This window comes from Staurois parvus, unplaced genomic scaffold (assembly GCF_062004578.1).
Source record: "Staurois parvus isolate SC_StPar_1 unplaced genomic scaffold, SC_StPar_1.0 ptg000195l, whole genome shotgun sequence".
Lineage (NCBI taxonomy): Eukaryota > Metazoa > Chordata > Amphibia > Anura > Ranidae > Staurois > Staurois parvus.
In genome coordinates this window covers 6457726-6484346 of record NW_028317991.1, presented here as the reverse complement: position 1 = coordinate 6484346, position 26621 = coordinate 6457726, and the positions used below count along the sequence as shown (strand labels likewise).

General features: G+C 42.6%; 1 protein-coding gene and 1 long non-coding RNA gene across 4 annotated transcripts in view; one reads left to right on the top strand and one right to left on the bottom strand.

Moving 5' to 3' along the window:
- Nucleotides 1-26621, top strand: part of TTC3 (tetratricopeptide repeat domain 3) — a 192774-nt gene that overhangs the window by 154696 nt on the left and 11457 nt on the right. For 2 of the 3 annotated variants that reach the window (XM_089677913.1, XM_089677911.1), the window contains 10 exons: nucleotides 630-779; nucleotides 6154-6293; nucleotides 7302-7370; nucleotides 11310-11409; nucleotides 13395-13498; nucleotides 15989-16073; nucleotides 18236-18337; nucleotides 19930-20276; nucleotides 23140-23281; nucleotides 23412-23528. In XM_089677913.1, coding sequence (XP_089534039.1) covers nucleotides 630-779; nucleotides 6154-6293; nucleotides 7302-7370; nucleotides 11310-11409; nucleotides 13395-13498; nucleotides 15989-16073; nucleotides 18236-18337; nucleotides 19930-20276; nucleotides 23140-23281; nucleotides 23412-23528 — 1356 coding nt within the window. The remainder of the gene's footprint in view (nucleotides 1-629; nucleotides 780-6153; nucleotides 6294-7301; nucleotides 7371-11309; nucleotides 11410-13394; nucleotides 13499-15988; nucleotides 16074-18235; nucleotides 18338-19929; nucleotides 20277-23139; nucleotides 23282-23411; nucleotides 23529-26621) is intronic. The other variant, XM_089677912.1, reaches the window with a different exon arrangement.
- On the bottom strand, nucleotides 56-26362 carry LOC149461675 (uncharacterized). Its single transcript, XR_016312794.1, has 2 exons — nucleotides 26174-26362; nucleotides 56-307 (listed from the first exon to the last, which is right to left on the bottom strand). It is a non-coding gene; the product is annotated as an uncharacterized LOC149461675 (long non-coding RNA).

Below are 26621 nucleotides of genomic sequence, written 5' to 3'. Positions count from 1 at the left end.
GGGAACTTAAAGGAGAACACCATTATTAAAAAATGTAAGAGTACCCCAGCAGTAATAAAATTTTAAACTTTTTAGCTTTATTCTGCTACTTTCTCTTGCAGAAGGTCCAATTCTCCAGCAGATGGCGCTCCTCTTCAATAGCCAGCATCATTGAACTGATTTTCAGTGCTTATGTCCTGAGTGGCATGCTCATGTCAATAAGTGAGCATAGGTCATTTCAGGAGAAAAGGCCCTTCTGACATCTTCAGACTGGCCAGAATGCCCTTTGGGTGTTAGAGGAAGGTCTTCAGCACTGTTATCCTTGGTGCTGTAAAAACAAACAGATGTTTAATCATTAATCCAAAGCAAAGGTAAAATTGTAGCTATCTGAAAATGAAGTATGTGCTGTCATTGGAAGAGAAAGGTCCACTAGTACAGGAAGCCCCCCTGCTTTGACGTTGACTCTGGTTTGGCGTACCTGCAGAATTAATTTTCTTGCTTCACAGTAACCCATTTACAATAGATGGTGTTTCTAATGTGAACTTGTACCATCCAGACGTTACCTTCTTCTGTGACACTGACCGAAAACTAGCCATTGGCATTTACTACTGTTCCAGATTAATATCTATGATTTTGTGCTTTTATTTCAGGGGGATATTTTGCGTATGGAAAAGGAGCAGACAGCACTAATAGAGCAACTGAAAGAAGCAACTGAGAAATATGAGAGCTTGAAGAGCCGCTGCCAGGAGGAGATAGCTGTCCTAGAAGAGGAGATAAAGCAATCTGTAGAGTGTAGCAAGGTAGTTTTTTTTTTTTGTTTTTTTTTTGCTGGGATCACACTCAAAAACATACATTTTAATAGCATGTGTACTTTTAATAGCAGGCAAATGGGGACTAGCATGCAAGTCCATGTTAGTGCCTAGAGATAATCATACAGTTCTTCATGCTGTATGGAGCTCTGCGTCTGAGTGAATGAGCCCCAACTTTGTCCAAAACTAACAAATACATGTTGGCAGGATTTAGGTTTTAAAGGATTATAGATGGAGGATGATGAAAAGAGTTTCACATGATGAGATCTTAAAAAAAATTCAAACCGAGAAAAAGTTTTGGAAAAATTATGTATTAAAGTGTTACTAAACCCAGGACCATACATTCATAAAAAATAAACTGCTAAATACAGGTTTCTCATCAGCAGTTCAAGCAGTCTTGTGACTTCTATCACTATCTTGCAGAGCATGTTAAAGCTTGTAGGAGGAGTTTTCTTTCTGCTCTAGCAGGATGCAGGACCCCTGACCTCTGTCTGGACAGTGTTGATTGGCCCTCTGCTGATCACATGCACTCTCCCCAGAAAAAAAACAAAATCTCTCCAGCAATACATGCTAAACTGAGCATGAGCAGATAGTCTCCACACAATGTCTTATCAGGAGATATGAGGGGGACACTGGGCACCAAACTGAGCATGTGCAGCTTGTTCCCAAGGCTCTGTTCTATCAGTAGACGGATTAGGGACAGTAGAAGGGGACGATCAGAAAAGACAGGATCAAACAGCGTTTTTACACAGTGTAAAGGATTAACCCCTCAGGTTTCACAGTGAGTATAATAAGCATGCTTTACTGATTATACAGACTGATTTTACTGTTGTGGGTTTATTAACACTTTAATGGTTTTCTTGTAATAAGTATACAAAATAAATTCAGTGAAAATAAAATGTAGACTCCCTTGGAATAAACCGTGCAAAGCTTTGCTTTAATGATGGCAAAGAAACGAGGCTGGTGGCTGTACATCCGATAAAAACCACCTTTGTTAAATTTATCCAGATACAATCCTTATGCAGTAGGGAAAAAGAGGACCAGCTGGGCTTCTGTTTCCCTACTGTATGTGGATTGTATCTGAGTAAATGTAATAAAGGTGGTTTTTATCGGATGTGCGGCCACCAGCCTTGTTTCTTTGCCATGAAGACTGCAACGGGCAGGGCCAGTACCTGAGTGTGCATGGAAGTAGCATAGGTGGAGACCGACTTGGAGTGGTGTTTCTTGTAATGACCCTTGGAAATCTGCTTTTTATTCTCTTATAACAACTGTTGACTTCAAACATAAAGGCTATGTTCATCTTTTTAAGTAAAAAATAAATGCATGTATTTTTGCAGGTAAAAAAAATGTGCATTTATTTTTTTTGTTTGCAAAGGTGACTGCTAAGTATTGCACTTGTGATTAGTGTATCACGGGTGTGATGTCTGGCTACTGCGCACACTCACTCCAGCTTTCTGCTCATACCTCTGTATGGGCTTTCAGATAGAAAGCTGGATGAAGATTCAGTGGACTTACGAGTACACTGATCAGCACATTTGTAGTTCGAGAAGTTCTGAGCTCTTAGTATTCCCCCCATCCTGTGCCACCTCCACTGACTTCACCATCAAGATCGATAACACAATCATCAGTCCCTCCCCTCATGCCAGGGTACTAGGTGTAATTTCTAGACTCCCATCTGTCCTTCCAGCCCCAAATCCAATCACTGGCAAAATCATGTAGACTTCACCTCTGCAACGTATCCAAGATACGACCGTTCCTAACCCTGGAAACCACTAAGCAACTTATTCACTCCCTTGTCATATCATGCCTCGACTATTGTATCTCCCTCATTGGCCTACCTCATCGCAGGCTATCCCCACTTCAGTCTACCATGAATGCTGCTGCCAGACTCATCCACCTTACCAACCGTTCTGTATCTGCCACCCCTCTCTGCCAATCCCTCCACTGGCTTCCAGTTGCCCAACGAATAAAATTCAAAACACTAACACCGATATATAAAGCCGTTCATAACTCTGCCCCCAATTACATCACCAATCTTGTCTCTAAATATCACCCAAACCATACTCTCCGCTCCTCGCAAGACCTCCTGCTCTCTAGCTCCCTTGTCTACTCCTCACATTCTCGCCTCCAGGACTTCTCCAGGGCTTCCCCCATCCTCTGGAACTCCTTACCCCAATCTATCAGACTATCGCCTACTCTGCTGACTTTTAGGCGATCACTGAAAACCTATCTCTTCAGGGAAGCCTATCCCGCCCTCTGCTAATACTGGAATCCTCTACTCTTCCAACCACTCCATCCCCCACAGTTATTACCTATTGTACCACTAACCCCTCCCTCCTAGATTGTAAGCTCCAAGGAGCAGGGCCCTCAAATCCCTCTTGTTTTGAACTGTATTGTTACTGTATTGTTTCCCACTATAATGTAAAGCGCTGAGCAAACTGTTGGCGCTATATAAATCCTGTATAATAATAGTCTGTCTGGCAGAAGGGACTTGTAGTTTATTCATTCACAGATCTCTGTTAATGAAAGATACAGCTGTACAGTCAGATCCCCGCACCAACACACCAATGTTAGATGTGCCTCCCCTCCCAATAGGTGAAGAGGAACCTCCACCCGCTATCGTGAAGGGAGGAGGGGGGTGAGTTGTGTGCTGGAACATGTTATATGTTACACCCTAAATACGAGTGTAACGCATAACATGTTCAAAAGGTCAACCTGTCCTTTAACCCAGTAAATTACCGCACTGTCACTTTAAGTTTGCTAATGCAAAAACGTGCTTTGCACAATGTAAATAAATTACTACCAAATTATTTTGTGCTTAAAACACTGAAAAGTGCAGTAAATACATGAAAAAAAAAGTTTCTTAAATTCATACATAATTTTGCAAATTCAAATCACATTAAACCCCCCTGGAGGTATTCCCGAGTGTAGCTCGGGGTATAGTTTCATTACCAAAAGCGGTAACCCCGAGCTACACTCGGGAATACACTGCATAGTTGCTCAGGGATTCCTTCTTGCACTTACCTTGTCCTGCGCTCCCGCGACATCCCCCTGCAGTGTCCCTGGCCATCTCTTCTGGCCGATGCCGACATCCGTCTTCCGGGTTTCATTCCCTGCGAGCGTCGGGACGTACGGGAGATGGAACTGGCGGGATATTCAAAAATTTTAAAAGTGACATTCACGAAGTACGCTAAAATCACATAGTATTCCATTACTGTATCAAACCATTTCACATACATTTTGTCCCGAGTGCTTTGTCCTGCGCCCTGCCTGCATTTTTACTGTTCTTTCTGCCTGGAAACTTAGAAAAGTCCATGGCGTCCAAAAAGCGTCCCTTTACGTCAAAAGCGGTTTTAGACCGGCTAGAGAACAGCGATAGTAAATCAGAAGCACTTGCAGAATTGAGTGATAATGATTCGTGGGGGAAATTCCTCATCAGACACTGAAAATGATTTTGCGACTTTGCTCAGCGATGTGCGAATTTGCCTCTGTATTTCAAATTTCAGTGTTTGATTATATTATTGAATTAAATTTATTATTATATTATTTTTTTATGATTATTTATTACATTATAATTTATGATTTCGTGTTTCAAATTTTATCCTACCCGGGATGTTTACTAGACTCTTGTTCGGACAGATTTCAGTGAGTTATTCCTAAAAATGACAGCCTACAATAAACTACATATTTCCATGCAAAAAAATGGTACCGCTTTCAGCACAAAAAATCAGAAATAATCAGACCGCCGAGGAGGTTAACTATATAAAGTCCACAAGTTACAAGGCTGACCAGTGCTGTGAAAATCCTAGGTGATATAGCGTGTCATCTTATGTGTCGCCACCTCCACCTGTTCAGAACGCTTACCAAAGGATGTTAACCTCCAAATTATAAGAGATGCAGCAGGAAATGAATATTCCACAGTCTACACAGCAACAATCTGGCTCTCCTTGATGGCTCTCCGTATCAAATCACAGGCTCCAGTGTGTCACCACCAGGAAACCACTTGTATCAAAAAAGGCAAGTGTATCAGGCGTAATAATACAGCATCGCGGCTCAACAGCTGTGTGCGCAATGACATCACAGGCTATGCCCAGTGTGTTTCATGTCAAAACACTTCATCTGAGGACAGGAGACAGCTTATCCCTTTAGTTGCATATCATTGAGAGCTATGAGAAGATGCCTGGGGGACTTCAACTTCTAAGCAGCTTGCAGTGGACACAGGCCACAGTCATAAAAAGAGTGCAACAGGAGGTTTCTTTTTCTCCATGTGACTGGTCCCCTAAAGCCTCTTCTCGTCTGTGTTCTGTGCTGTTAATCCTTACACTGTTCTTCAGCTTCATTCGTCAGTAAAGACTCCTATCTCCCTCTCTCCTGGCGCACGAGGAAGCATCTATCTCTGGATCCATACAGAAGTTTAAATCACCAGCCGCAATCACACTACCCCTTTTAAAGTCTGGTAGAAGTATATGGAATTTTGGACTATGTCGACCTTCCCTTTTTCCAGCAACCACAGTTGATTCTTTTGTCTGGCTCAAACAAGCTTTTTAAATTCTGGACTTTGAATGGATGTAGACAAGAGAAGAATACAGAAAAACAGCCCCCTTCCCCTAAAGGTGCATTTACAAGTGGATTCACAGTTGAATGTATGATCCCCCCTATGGCTGAAATCCATACTGCAGGATGTAGTTAATCTGATGTGTTTACACACTGCTGGAGAGAGGCAACCTGAACTGGTTGGATGACATCTGGTGACGCCACCCCACCTGACGACTTCCCACCTGACGACTTCATCCGCATGCAGAGTTCCTGTCCCCAGAGCACCTTGGAGTAGGTCTTATATACTCCAACGCACAAGAACTTGTGCTATCTGGTTAGTGCATTGTATGCCCATTCTTCACAGCCACGGAAGTCACGAAAGTTTAACAGTTACTCATTGAACCACTATGGTCACACTGCACCTTATAAACTATACCTAAGACTTAACTTCAGTTGATCATTATTTTTTTTTTATCATTTGCACACTTTAGCGCCGCATTTTACTGTTTTATTTGCATACTTTGGAGGATTTGAGGTTTTTCCTCTTCTGTGCTGGCTGCTTCCTTTCTCTATACTACCCAGCGCTCATATGCTACTGTTTATACATCACAGGCTATGCCCAGTGTGTTTCGTGTCAAAACACTTCATCTGAGGACAGGAGACAGCTTATCCCTTTAGTTGCATATCATTGAGAGCTATGAGAAGATGCCTGGGGGACTTCATCTTCTAAGCAGCTTGCAGTGGACTGCTATACATAGGAAGTTCTGTAATCACCCTCTTACCGGTATCTTACCAGTCTTCATTCCCAACACTTGTTTTCCTCCTGCAGGTTGCAAAATTGGACCTGAATTTGATTCAGCAGGATTATGAAAATAAGGCCAAGAAATGGCATCAAGAGAAGAAGGAAAACCAGGAGAAAATTAAGTCTCTTAAAAATAATATTAAGATGACTACAGATGCCAGTGACAGGTGAGAACTTGGCTTTTACTTTTCTGTACATAATCATGCTATTTATCAGTGTGGCATGTAATGTCACATATTTTAGTCCATTCGTTCCAGTGTTCTCATGAGGGGATTTTATTGGGAAATCTGCCTAGGTGTTTCTGATGGCCACTTGGCTTCTGCACAGCTTCACCTCCTGATCCCTCTATATGGTACCTGGGCTTTCCCAGCTCCTGTGTGAGCCAGGACCTCTGCAGGGGGTTTCAGGATGGAGAGCACAAGGACATAGATTTAATGAACCCAGAAGGGCTCATTCCTGACCAATTCCAGATTCAGAACTGTTCGAATCTATGGCAGTAGATCTAAGACTCTCATGTACCTGATCTGTATGGGCTAGAGGCCTTAGGATTGCATTACAGTCCTGATGTCTCCATAAAGAGTACCTGTCACTTCCCGTATACAGTCACTTATGTGATTTCCCATACACACACTGGCAGCTGCCAGTAATTTTTTTTAGAGCTGCCAAAAATATTCATAATTCTTCAGTTTTGGTCTGGTTTATTTATGTGTCTAGGTGGCGAAAAATTCACAGATGAATTCTTATGACAAGTGAAAATACACTTTTCAGTGGCAGCCATTACTGTGTGACTCAAGTCGCAACCACTTTTCCAGAGGTTCCTGCACTGCTTTGATGCTACTATGAATTCTTTAGACTCTAATGTCGTATGCTAGTTGCACCAGAAATCGCACAACTGTGGGGTCACAGCAGTTTGAACTTGAGGCCTTGAAGTGTCAGATTGTAACATGTTCCATTGATAATACTACAAATGCATATCAAGTTGTTTGAGTTTGTCTAATTTTGGACACAGACCTCTGCAACACCAGTCCAATCCAACTGAAATGTTGCTCTGTTATGTTAAACACTGCAGTTTGCCATTTTCTCTCATCAGTTTTTGTGCATGGGTCTGTCTGCCTTCATGAGTTTGATAAAGTTTTGTATACAACATGATTTTTCTTGTATTTCTCTCTTTGAAGGTGTTCTAGAAGCATTGAAGAAAAGAAAAAGCAGTATGAATTTTATATAAAGAATTTTGTCAAGACACAGTAAGTGTATTTGGTTATGCTATTTGTTATGTTTGTACCTCCTTACAAAACTCCCTGTATGATGATAATGAAAAGAAAATCTATCCACTTATCTAATCATCTGAGGTGATTATAATGCTGCACAACCTGACAGTTCATACACAGGAACTGATGGATTTCTTCATTGTCTATCATCACAGTAATTTTAAGCTGATCTACAGCTTTAATGATAAATATATGCCAAAAATAAATAAATGCCCCCACTATATGAAAATAAAATTTTATGAAAAAATCAGAATCCAAAATAAATAGTCCAAAAAATTAAAGTCCAAAAATTATAAACCACACAGATGTCCCTCAATTTTAATAAAGGTGATTTCACAAAAGTGTTCAAAATGTCAGAGCCTCCCAACGGCTCCCACGACCTGTCACCTCAAAAAAGAAAGATATTATACATAGTGCATTATCCTTTTATACAATATTCTTATAAACCATGTGTGAATTCACTCAGCTGTGTCACACACTCGTGACCCCTTTTAAGTGAAAAATAAGTGTAAGGGCTCTTTCACACTTGGCTGTTTTACCAACGCTTGCCAAACGCCCCTATAGCGTTTGGCAAGCGTTGGTCCGGCGTTTGCGGAGCGTTTTTTAACGCTCCGCAAACGCCGCATGCGCGGTTTAGCGGCGGTTGCTAGGCGTTTGCTAAGCGTTAATAACGCCCCACAAACGCATATAATGCAGTTTGAGTGGTGTTACCGCTCCGCAGACGCCCCGCAACCGTGTCGCAACCGCACCGCAAACGCCGGCCGGGCGTTTGCGGAGCGGCACCATAGACGAGAATAGGAGGCTTCAAAGCCTCCTGACTCGACCAGAGGCGCCCGTTTTGCCACAACGCGACGCAAACGCTCCCGTTCGAACACACCATGTGCTGTAATGTGCAGAATTGGCAGAGGCGTTTGGGAAACGGTAAAAACGCTTCCCAAACGCCTCTCTGCCGCCTGCACACGCTAGTGTGAACGTAGCCTAAAACGTGTTCGTGAGTCACTCATAAGTGCCAAAAAAACAGCAAAAACAGTGTGCACTTCTAATTTGAGTAAGGAGTGAATACCCTTACCTATACTCAATATCAATCTTGCCTCATTGCCATCCAGATACACCACAATAGTAAGACAGCCCTCCTGGAAAGATCCTCAAGACTACCACACTCCCCCGATGACACCTGGTTCCATCAGCATAAATATTCCATGTACCTCCTCACACCATGCTCCACCAAGATGCCAAGGAAGGAGTGTAATATCGCCAAAAACACCATATAGATAACTTTATTTAATATGCTCACATTATCACAGCCTTTAAAAAGCCTTAAAATCAGGTATTTCAAACCTCTCTACCGTCTAGAGATCGTCCAAATTGTTTGGTATACTTCTTGCTACTTTCCAAAATGGCCACTACTCCACTTCCGGTTCCCATGAGACGCACATGGGCACCGGACGTAGAGTAGCGGCCATTGTTTTAGTTGTATTTTAGTCCTCTGAATGGAAACTGAATTTTATTTTAATGTAGTCTTTGTCACTGAAAATGTGCAGCTGACAAAAACTATGACGAAAATATTTTTGCTGACGAAATGAACACTACTACATACAGTATGCAGCACGGGTTTTTTTTGCTGTGAGACATGAACTTCCCATCCCACACCCGGAACAAAATTCAGTTGGGTTGAGCGCTGCTCAACCATTTATAGGCAGCTTCGTATTCTCTGAATGTATGCAAAATTTCCTTTGATTGGCTGTAGCAAAGATTGTTACATCATACGCTCTCCTCTGTACCACAGCCAATCAGAGGAAGGTTTGTTTTCATTTACAGTTGCCTATGTATGGCTGAGCAGGGCTCAGCCTGACTCATGCTCCAGTGTAGGATGGAAAGTTTGTGTCCCACAGCTAGAACACAGTGATGTATACTCTATATAGCTGAGGCTACTTATAGTTTGTATCACATACAGCGGGCGCACCTGTTAGAGTAGAAAATAGTTTGTTTGGGCCAGCTTTACCCAAACTAGTTAAAGTAAAAGGAGTGCTGTAGAGTGGTTGTAAACCTGAAACATGAAATATGAACAAAGCATATCTGTCTGTCTATAGTATGTACTTGTTTCAATTAAAAGCACTAAGTGTTATTTCTGTCTGCTACCTTGTTCCTTTGTTATCAGCCTAAATCACTTTTGACAAGTTCTCCTGACACCAAGAGAAAATGGCGGCAGGGGAGGGACCTACAGCTGATTGACAGCCTCAGCTCTGTTCCTGTGAGCTGTGTGAAGGGATTTTTTTTCCTTCGAATCAGCTGTGAGTTCTCAGTGAGCTCTGCAGTGTGTAATTTCAGCTCTCCACCCCCTTTTTCTGAACTCTCAGACAAGCTTTATAAGTTCAGTACTTTGAGTGGATATAAAGAAGAGAATCTTGCAGATAAACAAGTACAAATTTATAAGGATTTGTTTTATCTCTGTGTATCACCTGAGGTCAGTCACTTCACTGGGTATATATGTAAGGGTTTACAACCACTTTAATGTAACTTTCTAACAGATACTTAAAAATAGTATCCCTTTGCCCCAATCAGAGTGGTGCTGCCTCATGATAGCCCTTTGCCCCCCACCCCGCAATGCCCAGAAGGGATTCCTGGGATTAGTCTAGCCTTACTACAAATTGCGGATTATCGCACGTTAAACCTATCCCATACCTGAACCAGTTAACTAAGCATATAATGAAAAAAAATACATGACGCAGAGGTTAATGTTGGTGCAAAACATGCATTAAAAAGATCAGCAGGTCCAGGTATGTTTGGGCAGCTGACAATGTGCATATATTTGGACTTTTCCATTTGAGCCATGAATGGCACAGCCCCAGTCAATACCAGCGTCTGAAGCCTCCCTGTTGGCCCTTTAACCACTTCATTACTGCGCTATAGCCAAAAGATGGCCACAGTGCTGCTCTGTTGTTCCAGGAGGGCGTCCATGGACATCCTTCCAAAACCACGCCCCCTGGGCCACGCATGCAGCTCGCTCTGTGATCGTTGTGTCCTTTGGACACAGCTGATCACAGATCGAAGTGAAGGACCAATCACAATGGCCCTTTTACCATGTCATCAGCTGTATTCAATCACAGCTGATCACGGTGTAAACACACTTGCTGATTGTCAATGCGTGAGGAGAAGAGAGCCTCCTCACGCTGTGACAACCGGCAAGTGTGTTTACACCGGCAAGTGTAGCAGGGGACACACACAGATAATTAGGGCACTGATCATCAGTCAAGCCCCATAAGTGCCAATCAGTGCCTTCTTATCAGTGCTGCCTTATCAGCACACATCAGTGAAGGAGAAAAATTACTTGTTTGCAAAGTTTAATTAAAGTTAGTTTTTATGGGGATTTTTTTTTTCCATGTCTGGTGATTAAATACCACCAAAGGAAAGCTCTATTATTGTGAAAAAAATAGAAGTTTTATTTGGGTACAGAGTTGCATGACCACGCAATTGTCTTTCAAATTGACAACGGTGAAAGTGCCTGGTATTGAAGTGGTTAATGTGATGAGTAGCCTTCTTGAACAGTTGACAGTTTGGGAGGCCGATTTGGGTGGGGCTAGACATGACATCTACAAGACCTTTCTGGATTTGGAAATAACTTCAGCTGCCTATTTATCTTGATTTGCTGAATAATTTTGACTGTAGTTTTCCCTTTTTACCGTCACATACTAAGTTTGAATTGCCAAATATGTGTGGCAAGGGAAAAGGTTATTTTACAATCTGTAGTTCCATTTGAAGTGTAACCTTTGATCTAATTCTCCAACAATTGCTACTTTCTAATATCCTAAGGGTGTTTTTTTTTTGGTTTTTTTTTTATCTCCCAAGAGTATATTAATTCTGTGTGCATTAGCCACTAACTTTCCTCTATAGCTGAATATATGTCTGTGTATTTAGTTACAGTAAATTTGATAAAGAAAAAGCAGCACAGGAGAAGCATATAAAGAAGTGTGAGGAGGAATGGGATGAGACCAGACAGAGGGCCATTGCTGCTGAGGTGAGAACTAGCTGGTCACTGATTTTATGCCTTCCTTTCTAGAAAACCAATTCTTAGTTTAGGAGGACCCATAACACAATCTGTCTACAGGAATCATTTAATACTTAAATGTAATGTAAACATATAATAATATCCTTTGTCTATATAACACTGGAGAGTGTGTTAAGACTACATAATACCTCCCTCTCTTCTCCAGAACAGGGGAAGTGTTATGTTTTCCACAGAGACAGCAGGGACCAATGCTAACTGATAACAGTCTAGAAGCAGATAGTACATGAAGCTATACAAAAATTAACAAACTGCAACCAAGCCCAAATCTATCTGGAAAGCTCGCCAGCACTTAGTGTTTCACAGATCTGCTGCACAAAATTAAGGAATTTCATTTAGTAAAGGAAGTTATCAGCTCACAAGATTACCAGGTGGATGAACAGCTAATATTTTGTTAAAAAGACCAGGGAGGCAATAAAAGAAATTTGTTACTGTTTACGTAAACTTTAAGCTGTTCAATCTGCTCATCAGTTGTTGGGCATGCACATCTAAAGGGATGCAAGGGATGCGTTCTTTTATTCTTTCAGTGCTGGGAAACAGAAAAATTGATAGCAGAGAAAGCTGTTAGCTGTGAAGGGTGGAAAATGACAGTAAGGATCAGCAGGTAAGAGGATTGATGATTAAAGTTCATACAGGAAATGATGGAAGGCCCAGGATAGCTCCTGCAGCTTCAAAGCTTTTATTGTGGAGATGCACGCAGGGAATTAAGAGTACTACGTTTCAACACAGGAGAGAACTTCCTAAAGGCAGATAGATATAAGATGAACATAATTGTAGCTCTGTATTTAGTAGTACATAATTACATGTATTTATTTTTGAATGCATGCAGTGTAAGTACCTGAATGTGACTTGGCTTCATCCTGTGATTCACTTTATAGCAGAGCTCAGATTTGGAGAGGGAAAAGCAGCACAAGGAGCCAGTCCATTGTACTGCTGTGCTCATCGGCTAATAAGGAATGTGTTAGAAGAAGAGAGCAGAGGAATAGAAAGATTAGCTCATCAGACTGTTGCTTCTCCTTTTACTGACCAGTCACTAGCTGAGGGGAGGGACAAAACCCTTAAGTATTTAACTTCAGCCGAGAAATATCAGGTCTCCTGTACTTGCTTGACAAGGTTGTGCTGTCTGGCAGGGCTGTGTAAATCTCTGGACTGGATGGACAAATGTACAGCTCATCTGTGTATTTCATGTGTTTAGTTGCAGTTTGGGGGATCTCTGATCTTATGCTGATCTGGGTGATGTCTTGCAAACACATGGTGCCATGCTGGAAGGACCAGGTTCTACAGTTGTGCCTGTCCATAGAGAACTTGGGCCCATCCAGGCCCTCTGCAAGGCGGTGTAGTCACAGCTGATCCCCCTATAGTGGGGCATTGATTGCACTCCATGGCTATGCTGGGGGGGGGGGACTGCGTGAATCTATAATATTCAGCCTGTCACCCAGCAACGCAGTTGAAAACAAAATTCTCTAAATCAATTAAAAAAAAATCCATCAAGTGGAAGTAAAAGAAAAGGAGAGAAAATGAGTTCCTCACTTCTGAGTGCTGGGCAAAAAACTGACAACTGTGTTTACCGATGGGAGGGTGGCCACTACCAGAGGGCTGCCCCCTGGGGGTACTTTTACTTCAGTTGTGCCTAGTGTCCTCCTCCTGCAGGTGGTGATATCCAACTCATCCACCATGATGTTCTGCTGTGTCCTTCGGTGAATAGATAGAAATAGAAGTGATTTAACATGATATCCGTTATATTTCATACAAGTATAAAGGAGAGCCAGGTATACATTTTCCAAAAGCAACTTGTCAGCAGAATATGAGCTAGATAGTGATGAAGATTTAGTTCTCTAAAACAATAGCTTGCATCTGATTGGTTGCTATGAACTACATTCCTCCTTGACCTGTTATTTCCATTGTTGATGGTTAATTGTGTTTTCTCTGCTCTGTAGGTGATTGTGCTGGAGAACAAGAAGCAGTGTGAATTGTTAAAGATGAGGATCAAAGTTGCCACTGTAGATCGGAACATCAGCATGTTTAATCCTGTAGTCATGAGGTATCGGCCTTATTTTTGGATATTTTGTTTCTATTTTGTAGATGGAAGGAATATGGACTAGCTCAAGAATGTCTTTATAAGACTAAGGCCTCATGCACACGGCAAAAAAGGTGCAGCAACAATCCAACGGACTCTTGTAGCTGGATGTACAGGTGTATGCAGACAGTTGTGGCGGCTCTGCCTGTACGGTGCAATGATGGGCTGACAGCAGCCACAGCTGTCCCTCGGCACCTGAATGAACCACGCGGCTATCTATTTAGTCGTGCTTCACCCTTTGTATCTGAATGCTGGCAAACCGCTATGGCCGCTGCTAGTCTGTCATTGCTTATTTCAGGCGGAGGAGACGCAACTGCCCACATTTATCTATACATCCAGCTGCAAGAATCTACTGGATTCTTGTTGCATCTTGCACTTTTTTTTGCCGTTTAAATGAGGCCTAATATTTTTGTGGTTAAAGGTGATCTAAACTCTCTAGAACAAAAATGTCACACATTGCAGCTTACCAGTCCTTAAAGACTGTCAAAATAAGGTACCTGCTCCCCCCCCCCCCAAAACAAAAGTACCAAAATGTGGCAGTGGATGGGGGGTTAGGAGACAAACAAGCGACGCTTCCCCTTTTGGGTGGAGCTTTGGCTTTAGAGTGGAATTTCAGCTTTCACCTAACTAGCCTTAAAACTGTCCCCTCTCTTCTCCTAATACCTCTGCTAACTAGCCAGTATAAGAAAGATGTGTACATTTCCCTGTTTTCAGCCCTCTCCAAGTCTGGTCACGTGATCTCTCCTGTGTCAGCCAACAGCAACTGCAGTGGAGAGGATAGAGCTCTCGACAATGGCTAGTAAAACCTGCAATGGTGACATTAGGTTAGGGTAGGTTCAGGGGCGGACTGACCATTTGAGCACTGCCTGAGGGCCCGGGGTCAGTAGGGGGCCCCATGAAATGCCCCTGGTACCTTTTTTATAGGCTTTTTTGAGTGTGGGCAAGGACACAGGGGCCCCATGATCCCCTATTGCCCGGGGACTCCATGAGTTGTCAGTCCGCTTCTGGGTAGGTTTCCAGTATCCTATCCATTGTTTGTGGTCCCTCCTCTCCCCTGCAGCCATAGGGGAACTGGACAATGTGACTGAACCGGAGTGGGCTGAAGAAAGGGAAGTATATACACCTTTCTTACACAGGTTAGTCAGCATATGTGTTAGATGTTTTAACACGAAATAGCAAAGAGAAAAAAATCGCAAGTGCAGACTTTGATTTTTTTTTAATGGGGATAAAAAGTGCCAAATGGCCACACACAAAATCAAAGAAATGATAGGCTCATTGTGTAATGGGGACTCAGACTCAATGTAGGAGAAGCCGTTCTGGGGCTGCCAGGGTCCACTGCCACACCGTTGGTGGTATAAGGAAGCCGGCCAGATACGTCTCAAGATGGCGCTGATTGGTGTGATGTCACTGGAGTCAAGTGTTGTGACGCGTTTCAGAGCATGTTCAAAATCAGAACTGGGCACGCGTGCTTTCATCAGGCTATGCCACGATGAGCCTGTCATTTCTTTGATTTTGTAATCCCTATTTAGGAAATGGAATCCCTATTAAGGAAATAAAAAGTCTGCACTTAGAGGCTCTTTCTTTTTCTTTGCTATTTTGTGTTTATATAGAGCCTGTTTCTGCTCGTAAAAAGAACTGCTCTTGTGCTTGATTGCTGGATTATTTTACATACAATCTATTATGGACTTTATATGAGTATCCATATATGGCCTACTTGTAGTGGGCATAGGGTATTCACACCTGTGGTGCCTGCAGTTATTTTTTCTGGAATTCTGCTTTAAATGTGATGGTTTCATTTTCTTTTTTTTTTTCATCCTACGAATCCTTTTCTTTCAAAAACACGTTGATCCTGCCAGATTTTCGATGTCTTGGATCTTTCTGTGCACTAAACAGATATCTGTTGGCAGCTTTCCCAGCTAGTTTGACTACAGAATACTCTATGTAATGGAGAGCAGGACGTGCTTGTAATAGAAATCAATAGAGGAGCCTGCTCCGTACATACTGTACAGCAAGTGAGCATTGTCACCCTAAGAGAGAAATTGTTACAGACAGGATCAACAGGTGAAAATAAAGGTAAAGATCTAAAGAAAATGAATGCTGCCACCAAATCTAAAGACTGGTAAGCTGCAATATATTCAAATTTAGTTTTTGAGTTTAGATGCACTTTAATGGTCAGCTGGTCGTTGCTCACACTTCACAAAGGTGACAGGGCTCCTATACTGGGGTGTTCCACAACCATGGGCTCTGTCTTTTTATAGTGAGCCAGTAAAAGCTTTTGGAATCTATGAAATTAATCCTGTAACATAAGTAAAATTGGCCAGAGAGAGTAAATATCTCTCCCACAGCCCACACTGCCGAGAGCCGCTCTGCTGAAGAGAACCCTTCCTTTTGATTACACCGCTCTGCTTTACCAAACTTTGTCTTATCTCATTGATATGTATTTCTGGTTCACAGTAATCCAGCACCTCACATAATGCTGCAATTACGGGAAATGGAGTCTTTTAAATTAAAGCTGAAGAAGGAGATGGAAACCTTAGAGGTAAGATGGGCAAGATTTATCAAATAGTGGTGTTTTGGAACTATTCTGGAAACATTGCAACCATTGTGGTCTGAATGTCCTGTTTTTCCTAAAAGAGAACCTGTAATTCTCTAGTTTTATGTTTTAAAATACTTTTGAAGTGAACACTTCCTCTTCTGTACATGTTAGTTACTGCACCTGTAAAGGCAAAACTTTTTTTTTTTTTTTTTTTTAAGTGGTTCTAAAGTTTTTTTTTTGTTTTTTTTTTTGTTTTCTTTTTTACCATCATGCATTCTCTGCGTTAAGGTAAAAAAAATACCTGCCGTATTCAGACTCCATCCATCCCCCCCTTATAACTACCTGAGCCCGATTTCGATCCAGCACTGTGCATGAGAGCAGCAGCTCTTTCCGCTTTCTCTCTCTCCTCACTGGCAGATTGATAGCCGTGTGAGCCATTGGCTCCTGCAGCTTGCAATACAATCCTGTGACATGGGAGCATGGGGCACTGATGTCTGTCGGCAAGGCAGCTCAGGTTCAAGCTTGCACAAGTACCCTCATAGGAATCTGTTTTACAAGAAAGAGCCAGGAGTGCTTGTGGGGGACCCCAGAAGAGCAGGATCAGGGTTGTTCTGTGCAAAAACCATTGCACAGAGCAGATGAGTATAATGTGTTTAAGTAAATAATAAGGTTTAGCTTTTTTTTTTGCTTTTTGTGGCCCATTAGGGAGATTTCGCTTCACTTTCTGTCCTGGAGACAGGAGCCTTCCACCAAAATGGGAGGAAATTCCATATCAGTTGTCAATGACACCTGTAAAATTTTGTATTCTTGTTATTGCTATCCCAGTGACAATGGGTCACCGGGACAAATCAGATGAATCTCCCAAATTAGGATAAACACGATATCAGTGATGAACCTGGCATGGGTTTTAACTCTTTTCTACTCTTGCCAGAGTGTTGGGGGGGCATTTTGTCTTTAGAAAGAATTATACGTTTCTTTATTTTGAATATGGTTACTGTAAAGTGTTCTCAAACCGTTTTGGTTTCAGTACAGTCAGGATTGTATACAGTATTTCTTTATGGCACTTGTAGGCAACACCGTTAGAGGGGTAGCCTCAAGATTTACAGACTGTGTTTTATTCCTTACATTCTGGTCACCTCTGGAGATTTGTCGCTAAATTGAGCAAGAAACGTAGCTGTGAGGGGTGCAGATGATGATTAGAGGAGTCAGAAGGCTCCAATGGAGTAGTCTATAGAAGCATCAGAATCCTAGGAACTGACCATTTGAAGTCTTGGGCTTAGCACTGGACCCTGGCTGTCAGCCCGAGCCATCGGGACCAACTCAAGTAATTAAGGGTTAAATAACATCAAATATTTCTAACTCTTTTTTTAAAATGGGAAACCAATGAGTTTAATTCTGCTTGAAGTTAACATAGAGAGCTTAACCAGTTCCCAACCACATTATAGCCAAAAGATGGCTACAGCGCAGTTGGCTAGTTTTGGGAGGTCATCCATGGACGTCCTCCCAGAAACACACACCCCGTGCGCAATCTGTGATCGCTGTGTCCAATTACAGCTGATCACAGTGTAAATAGGAAATGCCGGTTATTGGCAGTCCTTTCCTCACACTGACAGTGCGTGAGGAGAGGCAAGCTGGTAAGCAGCATTTTGCAGGGGGACAACTAGAGTGATCATCAAGACACTGATTATCAGTGCCCTGATCATCGGTGTAGCCCCATCAGTGTGACCAGTAGTGCCCATCTGTGCTGGAAATCAATGCCCATCAGTTGAATCAGTGCTGCCCATCAATGCCGCCTAACAGTGCCCATCATTGCTGCCCATCAGTGCCATCTCATCAGTGCAGCCTAACCGTGAAGGAGAAAAATTACTTATTTACAATACTTTATAACAGAAACTAAGAAAAACTTTTTTTTTTTCAAAATTTTTGGTTATTTTGTTGTTTAGCAAAAAATAAAAACCCCAGTGGTGATTAAATACCACCAAAAGAAAGCTCTATTTGTCTCAAAAAAAGATAAAAGTTTAGTTTGGGTACAGCATTGCATGACTGCATCATTGGTGAATTGTCATTCAAAGTATGCGAGCAGTGAAATCTGAAAATTGGTCTGGGCAGGAAGGGGGTAAAAGTGCCCGGTAGACAAGTGTACAGTAATGTAAATGTGTTTCCAGGCTCAGTTTGATGAGAAAATCACCTCTGCGAAAAGTTGTTTGAAACTAAACAATATCTCTGAGATGTCTGTGGCCAGTCACCAGAGCCCATCCAGCGCCCATGTGAGTGCATGATGCATATTATAGAAGTGCATTTTTGTTTTTATTCTCCATGGTTTATGGTCGTGTAATTATTTGTATTAAAGTTTGTAAAGCAACATTCTTTTTAATATATACACACAGTATATACACTGATCAGCCATAACATTATGACCATTGACAGATGAATAACATTGATTATCTTATGACAATGACACCTGAAATTAGGCAGCAAGTGAACATGTTGTCCCTTAAGTTGTTGAAAGCAGAAAAATGGGCAAGCACAAAGATTTGAGTGACTTTGACAAGAGCTAAATTGTAAGGGCAAGACAACTGAGTCAGAGCTTTTGTGGGAGTTCATACCCAGTCTGCAGTGGTCAGGACCTACAAAGAGTGGTCCAAGGAAGGAAAACCAGCGAACTGAAGACTGGGTAATGGACGGCCAAGGCTCATTAATGCACATTGGGAGCAATGGCTGGCCTGCGTGGTCCAATCCAGTAGAAGAGCTACCATAGCCCAAATTCCTGAGAAAGTCAATGCTGGTCCTGATAGACATAAGAACACACATAGCATCGCAGTTTGTTGCATATGGAGCTGCGTAACTGCAGATCAGTCAGGGTGCCCAGGCAGACCCGTGTCCACAGCCAAAAACTCTTACATAGGGCACGTGAGTAACAGAACTGGACCACGGAGCAATGGAAGAAGGTGGACTGGTCTGATGAATTCAAGAATGATTTGGCCTCCAGAGTTCAATCTGATTGAGCATGTGTGAGATGGGCTGGAAAAACATATCCGACCTATGGAGGCCCCACCGCACAATTTGTAAGACTGCATATGCCACAACATATCTTCAGAGGTCTTGTGGAGTCCATGCCTCGACAGGTTACATTGGGTGGTCATAATGTTCTGGCTGATCGGTGTATGTAATTATTTTTAGTTTTTTGGGGGGTTTTTTTGGTTTTTTTTTTTCTTTTACAAATTCTTTAACTCATAATTTTAGAGGTAAATGTTTCTCTGCATGCTGAGGATTATATTGGGTGAGCCCAACGCTGCCTACATTCTTGGAAGCATATTCACTAAAAGGGTGTGTTCCTCATTATGCAGTCGTTATGCAGTGTAGTCTGATCTTCCTGCTACTTAAAGTATAACTAAAGGCAAAACTGTTTTGTTTTTTGTTTTTTTTTAGTTTTGGATAAAGTAGAGATAAACTAGAACACCTATTAGGTTTTTATTGCAGCCTGTGCCCCAGTTAGGGAGATTCACCCTCTCCATTTGTCCTGTTTACTGTCATTGAAAGTGAAAGTAAAAAAACTCTTACATTTTGGGTTGTCCCCAGGAAAGTAATAGAGGGGAAATCTTCCAACGGGTACCTGGGGTCCACAAGAAATTCCCCTAATTTGCAGGGATTTTCTCTCACTTCCTGTTTTGGCTGAGGGACAGGAAGTGAAGGGAAATGTCTCCAATGGGACACAGAATGGCAAAAATAAACTAGTCCTCTTTTAAGGTTGTTGCACAATGCAGCTGTGATCTAAGCCTTCAAAAACTTGCTTGTACAGCTTGATATCTTGTTTTATTAGATTAGGGTTCCTATTTTAAAAGTGATGTTTGTTTTTCAGGAGCCACAGATTCAGTCTCCACCAAACCAAACTCAAGTCTCAAGCAGTCCCTCTCCAGACCCTGTGTGTGCTAAACCTGCTAACTCTATGCCTGCCAAATCTCCAGGGAAGAAGACCGCAGCTAGTAAAAAGGTCCAAGCTAAAGAAGCAAAGAAGACTTCCACGCGTCCTGCATCTAATAGTAAACCTAAAAACCAGCCACCTGCTCCTTCATCCAATAAGAGTACAGCTGGCCAAGACAAAAAATCACATGGGCAGTCTGAACCAACACTACCATCTCCTGCAAAACCAACATTGTTTGATAAGATTATCCACGAGCTTCATGATATCTTCCCTCACTATAAGCAGTGAGTACAAGAGCACACAAAGTCCATCTTGCTGGACAATGTTAGGTACCCGCATTGTCCACCAGAGGGCAGAATAACTACATTTATTAACCACTTGACCTCCTGAGGATTTCCCCCCTTCCTGACCAGGCCATTTTTTGCTTTATAGCACTGCGTTACTTTAACTGACAATTGCGCGGTCATGCAACTCTGCACCCAAATTAAATTGACATCCTTTTTTTGCCCATGAATTGAACTTTCTTTCGGTGGTATTTGATCACCTGTACAGTTTTTATTTTTTGCGCTATAAAACAAAAGACAGACAATTTTGAGAAAAATTTTTTTTTGACTTTTTACTATTAAACATGTCCAGTGAAAAAAAAATTTACAAATCAAATTTCGTCATAAATTTAGGCTAAAATGTATTCTGGTCCATGTCTTTGCTAACAAAAAATCCCAATACGTGTAAATTAATTGGTTTATGTGAAAGTTAGTGTTTACAAATGGCGGTATAGATGCTGGGTTTTTTTTTTTTTTTTACTTGTAATGGCGGCGATCAGCGACTTATAGCAGGACTGCGGCGCGCATTCTGACACTGGGGGGAGCTGACTTGGTGTCACTGATATCCCAATGACACTAATACCGTGATCAGTGCTAATAAAAAGCACTGACACTGTACTAATTGCACTGGGCAGGAAGGGGTTAACATGAGGAGTGATCAAAGGGTTAACTGTGCTGTGTGTGTTTTACTATGGGGGCTGTGTTAGTGCTTTCCACTGTAAGCACACAGCTCCTGCACACTGCTTTGCATAGCAGTGTGCAGGAGCTGACGGGAGAGAACTGTATATGTGTTTACATTCAGTTCTCTCCCCTGTTATGCTGTTTTGCTTGTGTATGTGTCCGTGTGCTTCACTGTAAGCACACTGTTTTGGATGGCTGTGCTGTGCACAGCCATCCAAAGCAGTGTGCACGAGCTGCCAGGGAGGAGAACTGTTTTGTTTACAAACAGTTCTCCTCCCTGTCAGAGATACTCGGCAATCGCCGGCGAGTAATCACTGGCCAGGACCCAGTGATTGGCAGCGTGGGTAGGGCTCGCGTTTGCCCCCTACGTGGAAATGCAAATCGCTTATATGTACGTGATTTTGCGCACCCGTGCCGCCCTGTAGCAGTATTTCTGCTATAAGGCGGTCGGGAAGCTGTTAAAGTAATGCATATTTACAATGATTGTGAACCCTTACCTTGTAAAACAACCCATTCAGTTTAGAATAGAAATGAAAGGCAAAATGTGTGTATAAATATAAAAAACAAAAATTATTTTTTTCCGTTTTTTTATAAGTAATCACATTTCCTCTCTTGGCTGCAAAAGAGGTGGGGGAGCAGAAGTAGCATCACAGTGATCTACCCAGTGAATAACTGTACAGAGGGGCATCAGGACAAGTCTGATAATTTTGAAGAGAGCAGTTCCCAGCACACCTAAAGAACTGGCCAGGCTGTGTTCTCATGCCTAGTGTGGTCAGTTTTTAATAGGAAAGCAGAGGGACTGACATGGGCACCAGGGATTTCACACAAAGGAATCAAAACAAAGAGAACAGGATACTTTTTCATACACGTACATGGTACAGCAGACATATCAGGAATAGGAAATGTTGGCTTTGCATATTCTGATCTCCAGCTTTATTGTCGCTTTAACCAAGCTGGCTCAAGCACACTTTCTCCAATGCTCACAGGTACGCCCGCTGGGCACGCTGTATAAACTGCATGTAGTCTCGGCTATATACAATTTATAGCACTGTACTGCGGCAGTGGAACACAAATTTCCCATCCCACACCCAGAACAAAATTGAGTTGAGCTGAGCAGTGCTTAGCCATTCATAGGAAGCTTTGTATTTTCTGAATAAACACAAAGCTTCCTTTGATTGGTGGAGAGGTGGATGGTTGACTTTACAATCTCCGCTTCAGCCAATGGGAGGACGCTTTGTGTTAAAAAAAAAAACTGCAAAATGCAAATGCAAAAAAATGAGTGGCAGAGCAGTGCTCAGCCCGACTCAGTATTGTTCTGGGTGTGGGATGGGAAATTTGTGTTCCACTGCTCCAGCACAGTGCTATAAATTGTATATAGCCGAGTTAATTATTTACTATTTTCAGTGCATTCTGGGGATTTGGGAAGGTCTCCTGAGGTTATCTTTTAAAAACGCTTCTAAATGCGAACGCGGTATCCAAACACGGCTAAACTGACGTGTTTTAGCCCCTTCACGCCGGCCGCACACAAATGTGCAGCCTCCCGCCATCTGGGCCTAGATGCCGAGCAGCCGCACATTTGCGTTCATGTAACAAAAAACGTGCTGAGAGCGTGCGCCCTGCGCACTCCCTGCACACGTGCGGTACTCACGGAAAGGTCCCAGTCCACTCTTTCGATCGGGACCTTTCCCGATCATGTGACCGCCGTGACGACGCGTCACGCCAGTCACATGATCCCTAAACCCCGCCTCCCAGCGTCTGAAACTCTTAAAGGGCCGGGAGGCGCCGGCGGGAAGGGGTTAACCTACATTTTCTAGCAGTTCATTTCCAGCGGTCAGAAGAGTTTTCCAAACGCCCCGTGTACATGAGCCCTAATAAGGGCCACACCTACTGAATTCCAAAGTTCTAGAACTTTGGTTGTAAATAATATTTTTTGTCCTTGAAAGGGATCACATTTGGCACTCAGGAAATAAATTGCAAAAGTTCAAATAAGAACCGAGCACCTGCTAAGAGTATGTCAGTAAGCCAAACCGATGGAAACTGAGATCTAAATGGGACTCCTGAGCCACTAGTTGCAGGTCACTCACGTACTCACAGTAAAAGTAAGACCACCCCCGATACTGATTTTGCTTGTTTCTCCATGCAGTGCTGAACTCACCGCCTTCATCAAGGACTTTAGAGTTCGAAATAATGGGACTCTTTCTGGGCTTACACATGAAGATATCATAAGCCGGGTTACGGAATACATACTGGACATCCAAGCAAAAAACCCAACGTCACCATCACCAGTGAGTAGATTGTCTGGTCTTATACAGATTTCTTCTGCTGCTTTAACTCAGCATTGTGTGGTCACTGATGTATAACTGCTATTTAATTTGCTGGTGTCATCTGCTTCTATACCTGTTTTATCTTCTATAGATCCCAGCTGTACTTAAAGCAGGACCTGCAATGCCTCAGCCAGCCGCGCCCCAGGCTAAGCAGCCATGGAAAGTGGTAAACTTGGGAAACAAGAACAAGTGGCAGAATGATATGGAGGTATGGACTTACATATGTGTGAAGGATACTAAGAAAATGGCTTAAAGAACTGAACTCTGGAAGCTTTCCCAAAAAAAGGCAGGCAGAGGGCAAAAGACTAGTGACCAGCATTGCCCGTGGTCTCCCTACAGTTGAAGTTTCCCCATTGTTAACTTAATGTAGAGACAGACATCTTTTTTAAAGGCGGTACTTTACTTCTTCATGTGAGAGCCTCCAACAAAGAGATCAGTGAGCAGCACAGTGACATCCATATTCCACCCCAAATCTCCTGAGATTAGCAGTCAGAGGCAGCAGTGCCTTAGACTTCGCACTGCAGATATACAAGCTATGAAGTTGTAGGCACAGGCGAGATACCCCTTACATATCAGGAATGCCCTGCTATTAGTAGGAATTCTAGATACGATAGATCAGGGCTGTCCAAACTATGGCCCTCCAGCTGTTGAAGTACTACAAGTCCCATCATGCCTCTGCCTCTGGGTGTCTTGCCTGTGGATGTCAGAGTCTTGCAAGGCCTCATGGGACTTGCAGTTCCTCAAAAATAAAAATGCAATTGGCGCAAGAGAATTTGTAGTGGACATAACGTTCACTCAGCAAACCTTAAACAAAATAATCCAGTAAACAGAAATTAAGATATATAATCGTACATGCCAGTAATAAAGGGGCAACAAGTAGATGATGCAGCTTTAGTGGTGAGGAAAGGGAAGGGGGGAGGGGAGGGGGGTAGGGAAAGGAGGGGAAAAAAGGCCTTGTGATGCAAACAGTACTGGATTGAGATAGATGGTGTATATATATGTGTATACATATATATACAACGCTGCAATGTAGACACCGTCGTGAGGCTTGCACTTTCTAGAGTAAACCGGACTCTGTGGTAAATGGAGAAGAAAGAGAAGTGCGCCAGACTAAGTGCAGTATGAATATAAAAGTTTATTGCACACAAGATTATAAAAACTCACAAGACGTGGGTAGATATCAGGCATCAATATATAAGGAGGAGGATGTCATCTGTGCTGCACCTCACAAATGGATGGCTGTAATGTCAAGGTGTTGCGTGGCTGGCGCTCTAGGCGGGTCCCACAGGAGGAAGCGAGGATGGCAGGCGCAGTAACCGGGAGTCGCGGCGCAGATAAGAACCGGGATCCAGGGCAGGCACTGCTGATCTCTCACATCAGCGTGGGTACAGTAGCCAGCTGGAGGCACATCCAAGATGGCCACCGGGCAGGAAATGACATCAGAACGTTGCTGGGAATCCTCCATGGAGGACCATAGTTTGGACACCCCTGCGATAGATGGTTCAGGGTACTACCTAAGCAAAATTAACCATTCTAGATGTTCTCTATTAGGTATATAACATGGCATATCTTCACTTTTTAATGATTACAGGCATTAGTATAGAGCTGACAATTTACACAGCGCTTTTTAAGTTCAATTCCACTTTAAAGCTGAATTCCAGACAAACTGCTAAATACATATGTGGGAACTATTTTTCTGCAAGGGATTTGCATTTCTTCTGTCCAGCTCTTGAGCCATGTTCATTGTTGACACGTGCATGCAGCTAAGAAAAATGTAAGCGTACTAAAGTCTCCCTGCATTCTAAACTATCATATCTATGACCATTCCATTGATAAAAGGCAGTTGTGCGCAAGTGAAATCCCCAAAATATGTTGTGTGACCAAAAAAAACGTTTTCTTCTGTGAAATCCAATAATAAAAAACAAACTTTCTTCAAAATGCGTATTACAATGGGGGAAGATTTACTAAAACTGAGGAGTGCAAAATCTGGTGCAGCTCTGCACAGAAACCAATCAGCTTCCAGGTTTTATTGTCACAGCTTAATTGAACAAGCTGAAGTTAGAAGCTGATTGGCTGCCATGCACAGCTGCACCAGATTTTGAGTGCTGCAATTTTAGTAAGTCTTCACCACTGTGTCTTTGTATTATTTTATCTTCTGCCTTTTGTGTGTCTTTGTAGCTTTTGTGTGTCTGGTATGTTTGTATGTTCATCTTCACAACCTCCTCTGTGTAAGGATCGGTTCATATCTGTGCAGTGTGTTTTAGGTGCATTAACATTGAACTATTTGTAGCATGTGCTTTCATGAAAGCACATCAAAGATGCACCAAGCAGGTTTTTTTTTGTTTTGTTGTGTTTTTTTTTTTTTTTTTTTAACATACCACACTTGAAACTCATAAAATGCACAGGTGTGAACAGAGCCAAAAAGCACTCCAAGAAAGCAGTGCTATACCCCAAACCTGTGCTCACAGATGGTTATCAGAGGTAAATGACTATACTAAAGCTGGCCCAAGATGGATCAAAATCTGGTGAGTTAAGCAGGATTTCATCTGTGTGTGGCCATCACTGTTCAACATAAGATCGGACAAGCTGAAAATCTTTTGTTGATCAGTGGCTGCAATCACTGATCTGTTCATTCTGACAGAGGAGAGTCCTGCTTTCCCGAGTACAATGTCCTGGCCAAGTGGATTCCTCCATCCTACCCTCTTGTGTGTATGGAGGAATCTTTTTGTTTTTGATTCAGTCCACTGGCTCAGTGGGGAAAAAAAACAAAACGATACTGCCGGCTTGTGCTTCAGGTCAAAAAACACTTAGATTAATAAATCTTCAGGGTTCATATATACACCCTTTACTTACTTTTGTTGCTGTATTAAGCTAAAGCATCCAGCCGACTGTAGTACCTCCCCACGCACTCTGTGGTCCTGCCACTCACTTACTGGGAGATCATCCAGTGAGGGTGTTAGCATCCATACTGCACCCCAGGCACCTGCATCTCCCTTGTGCCCGTGCTGCACTCAGAGGACACCGCTCAGGAGTTCAGATCTGTGGGAGCCGTTGGGAGACGAGCTGTCTTTTGTAAACACAGAAGCCAGACTTGTGTGTTTACAAGTGATTGTGGTGAGCAGGGAGCAAAGGGCCTGAGCCAGAGGTAGATGAACTGAGTTCCACCAAGTTCAAGCTGAAAAAAAGCCCCGAGTAGAAATCACCAATGTGTTCTGCAGCCCACAGAGATTCCTGTAAATGTATGCTGGGCCCTCTCCTCATTGATGCACATTTCGTTACGCAGGATGTTTTCAAACATCAC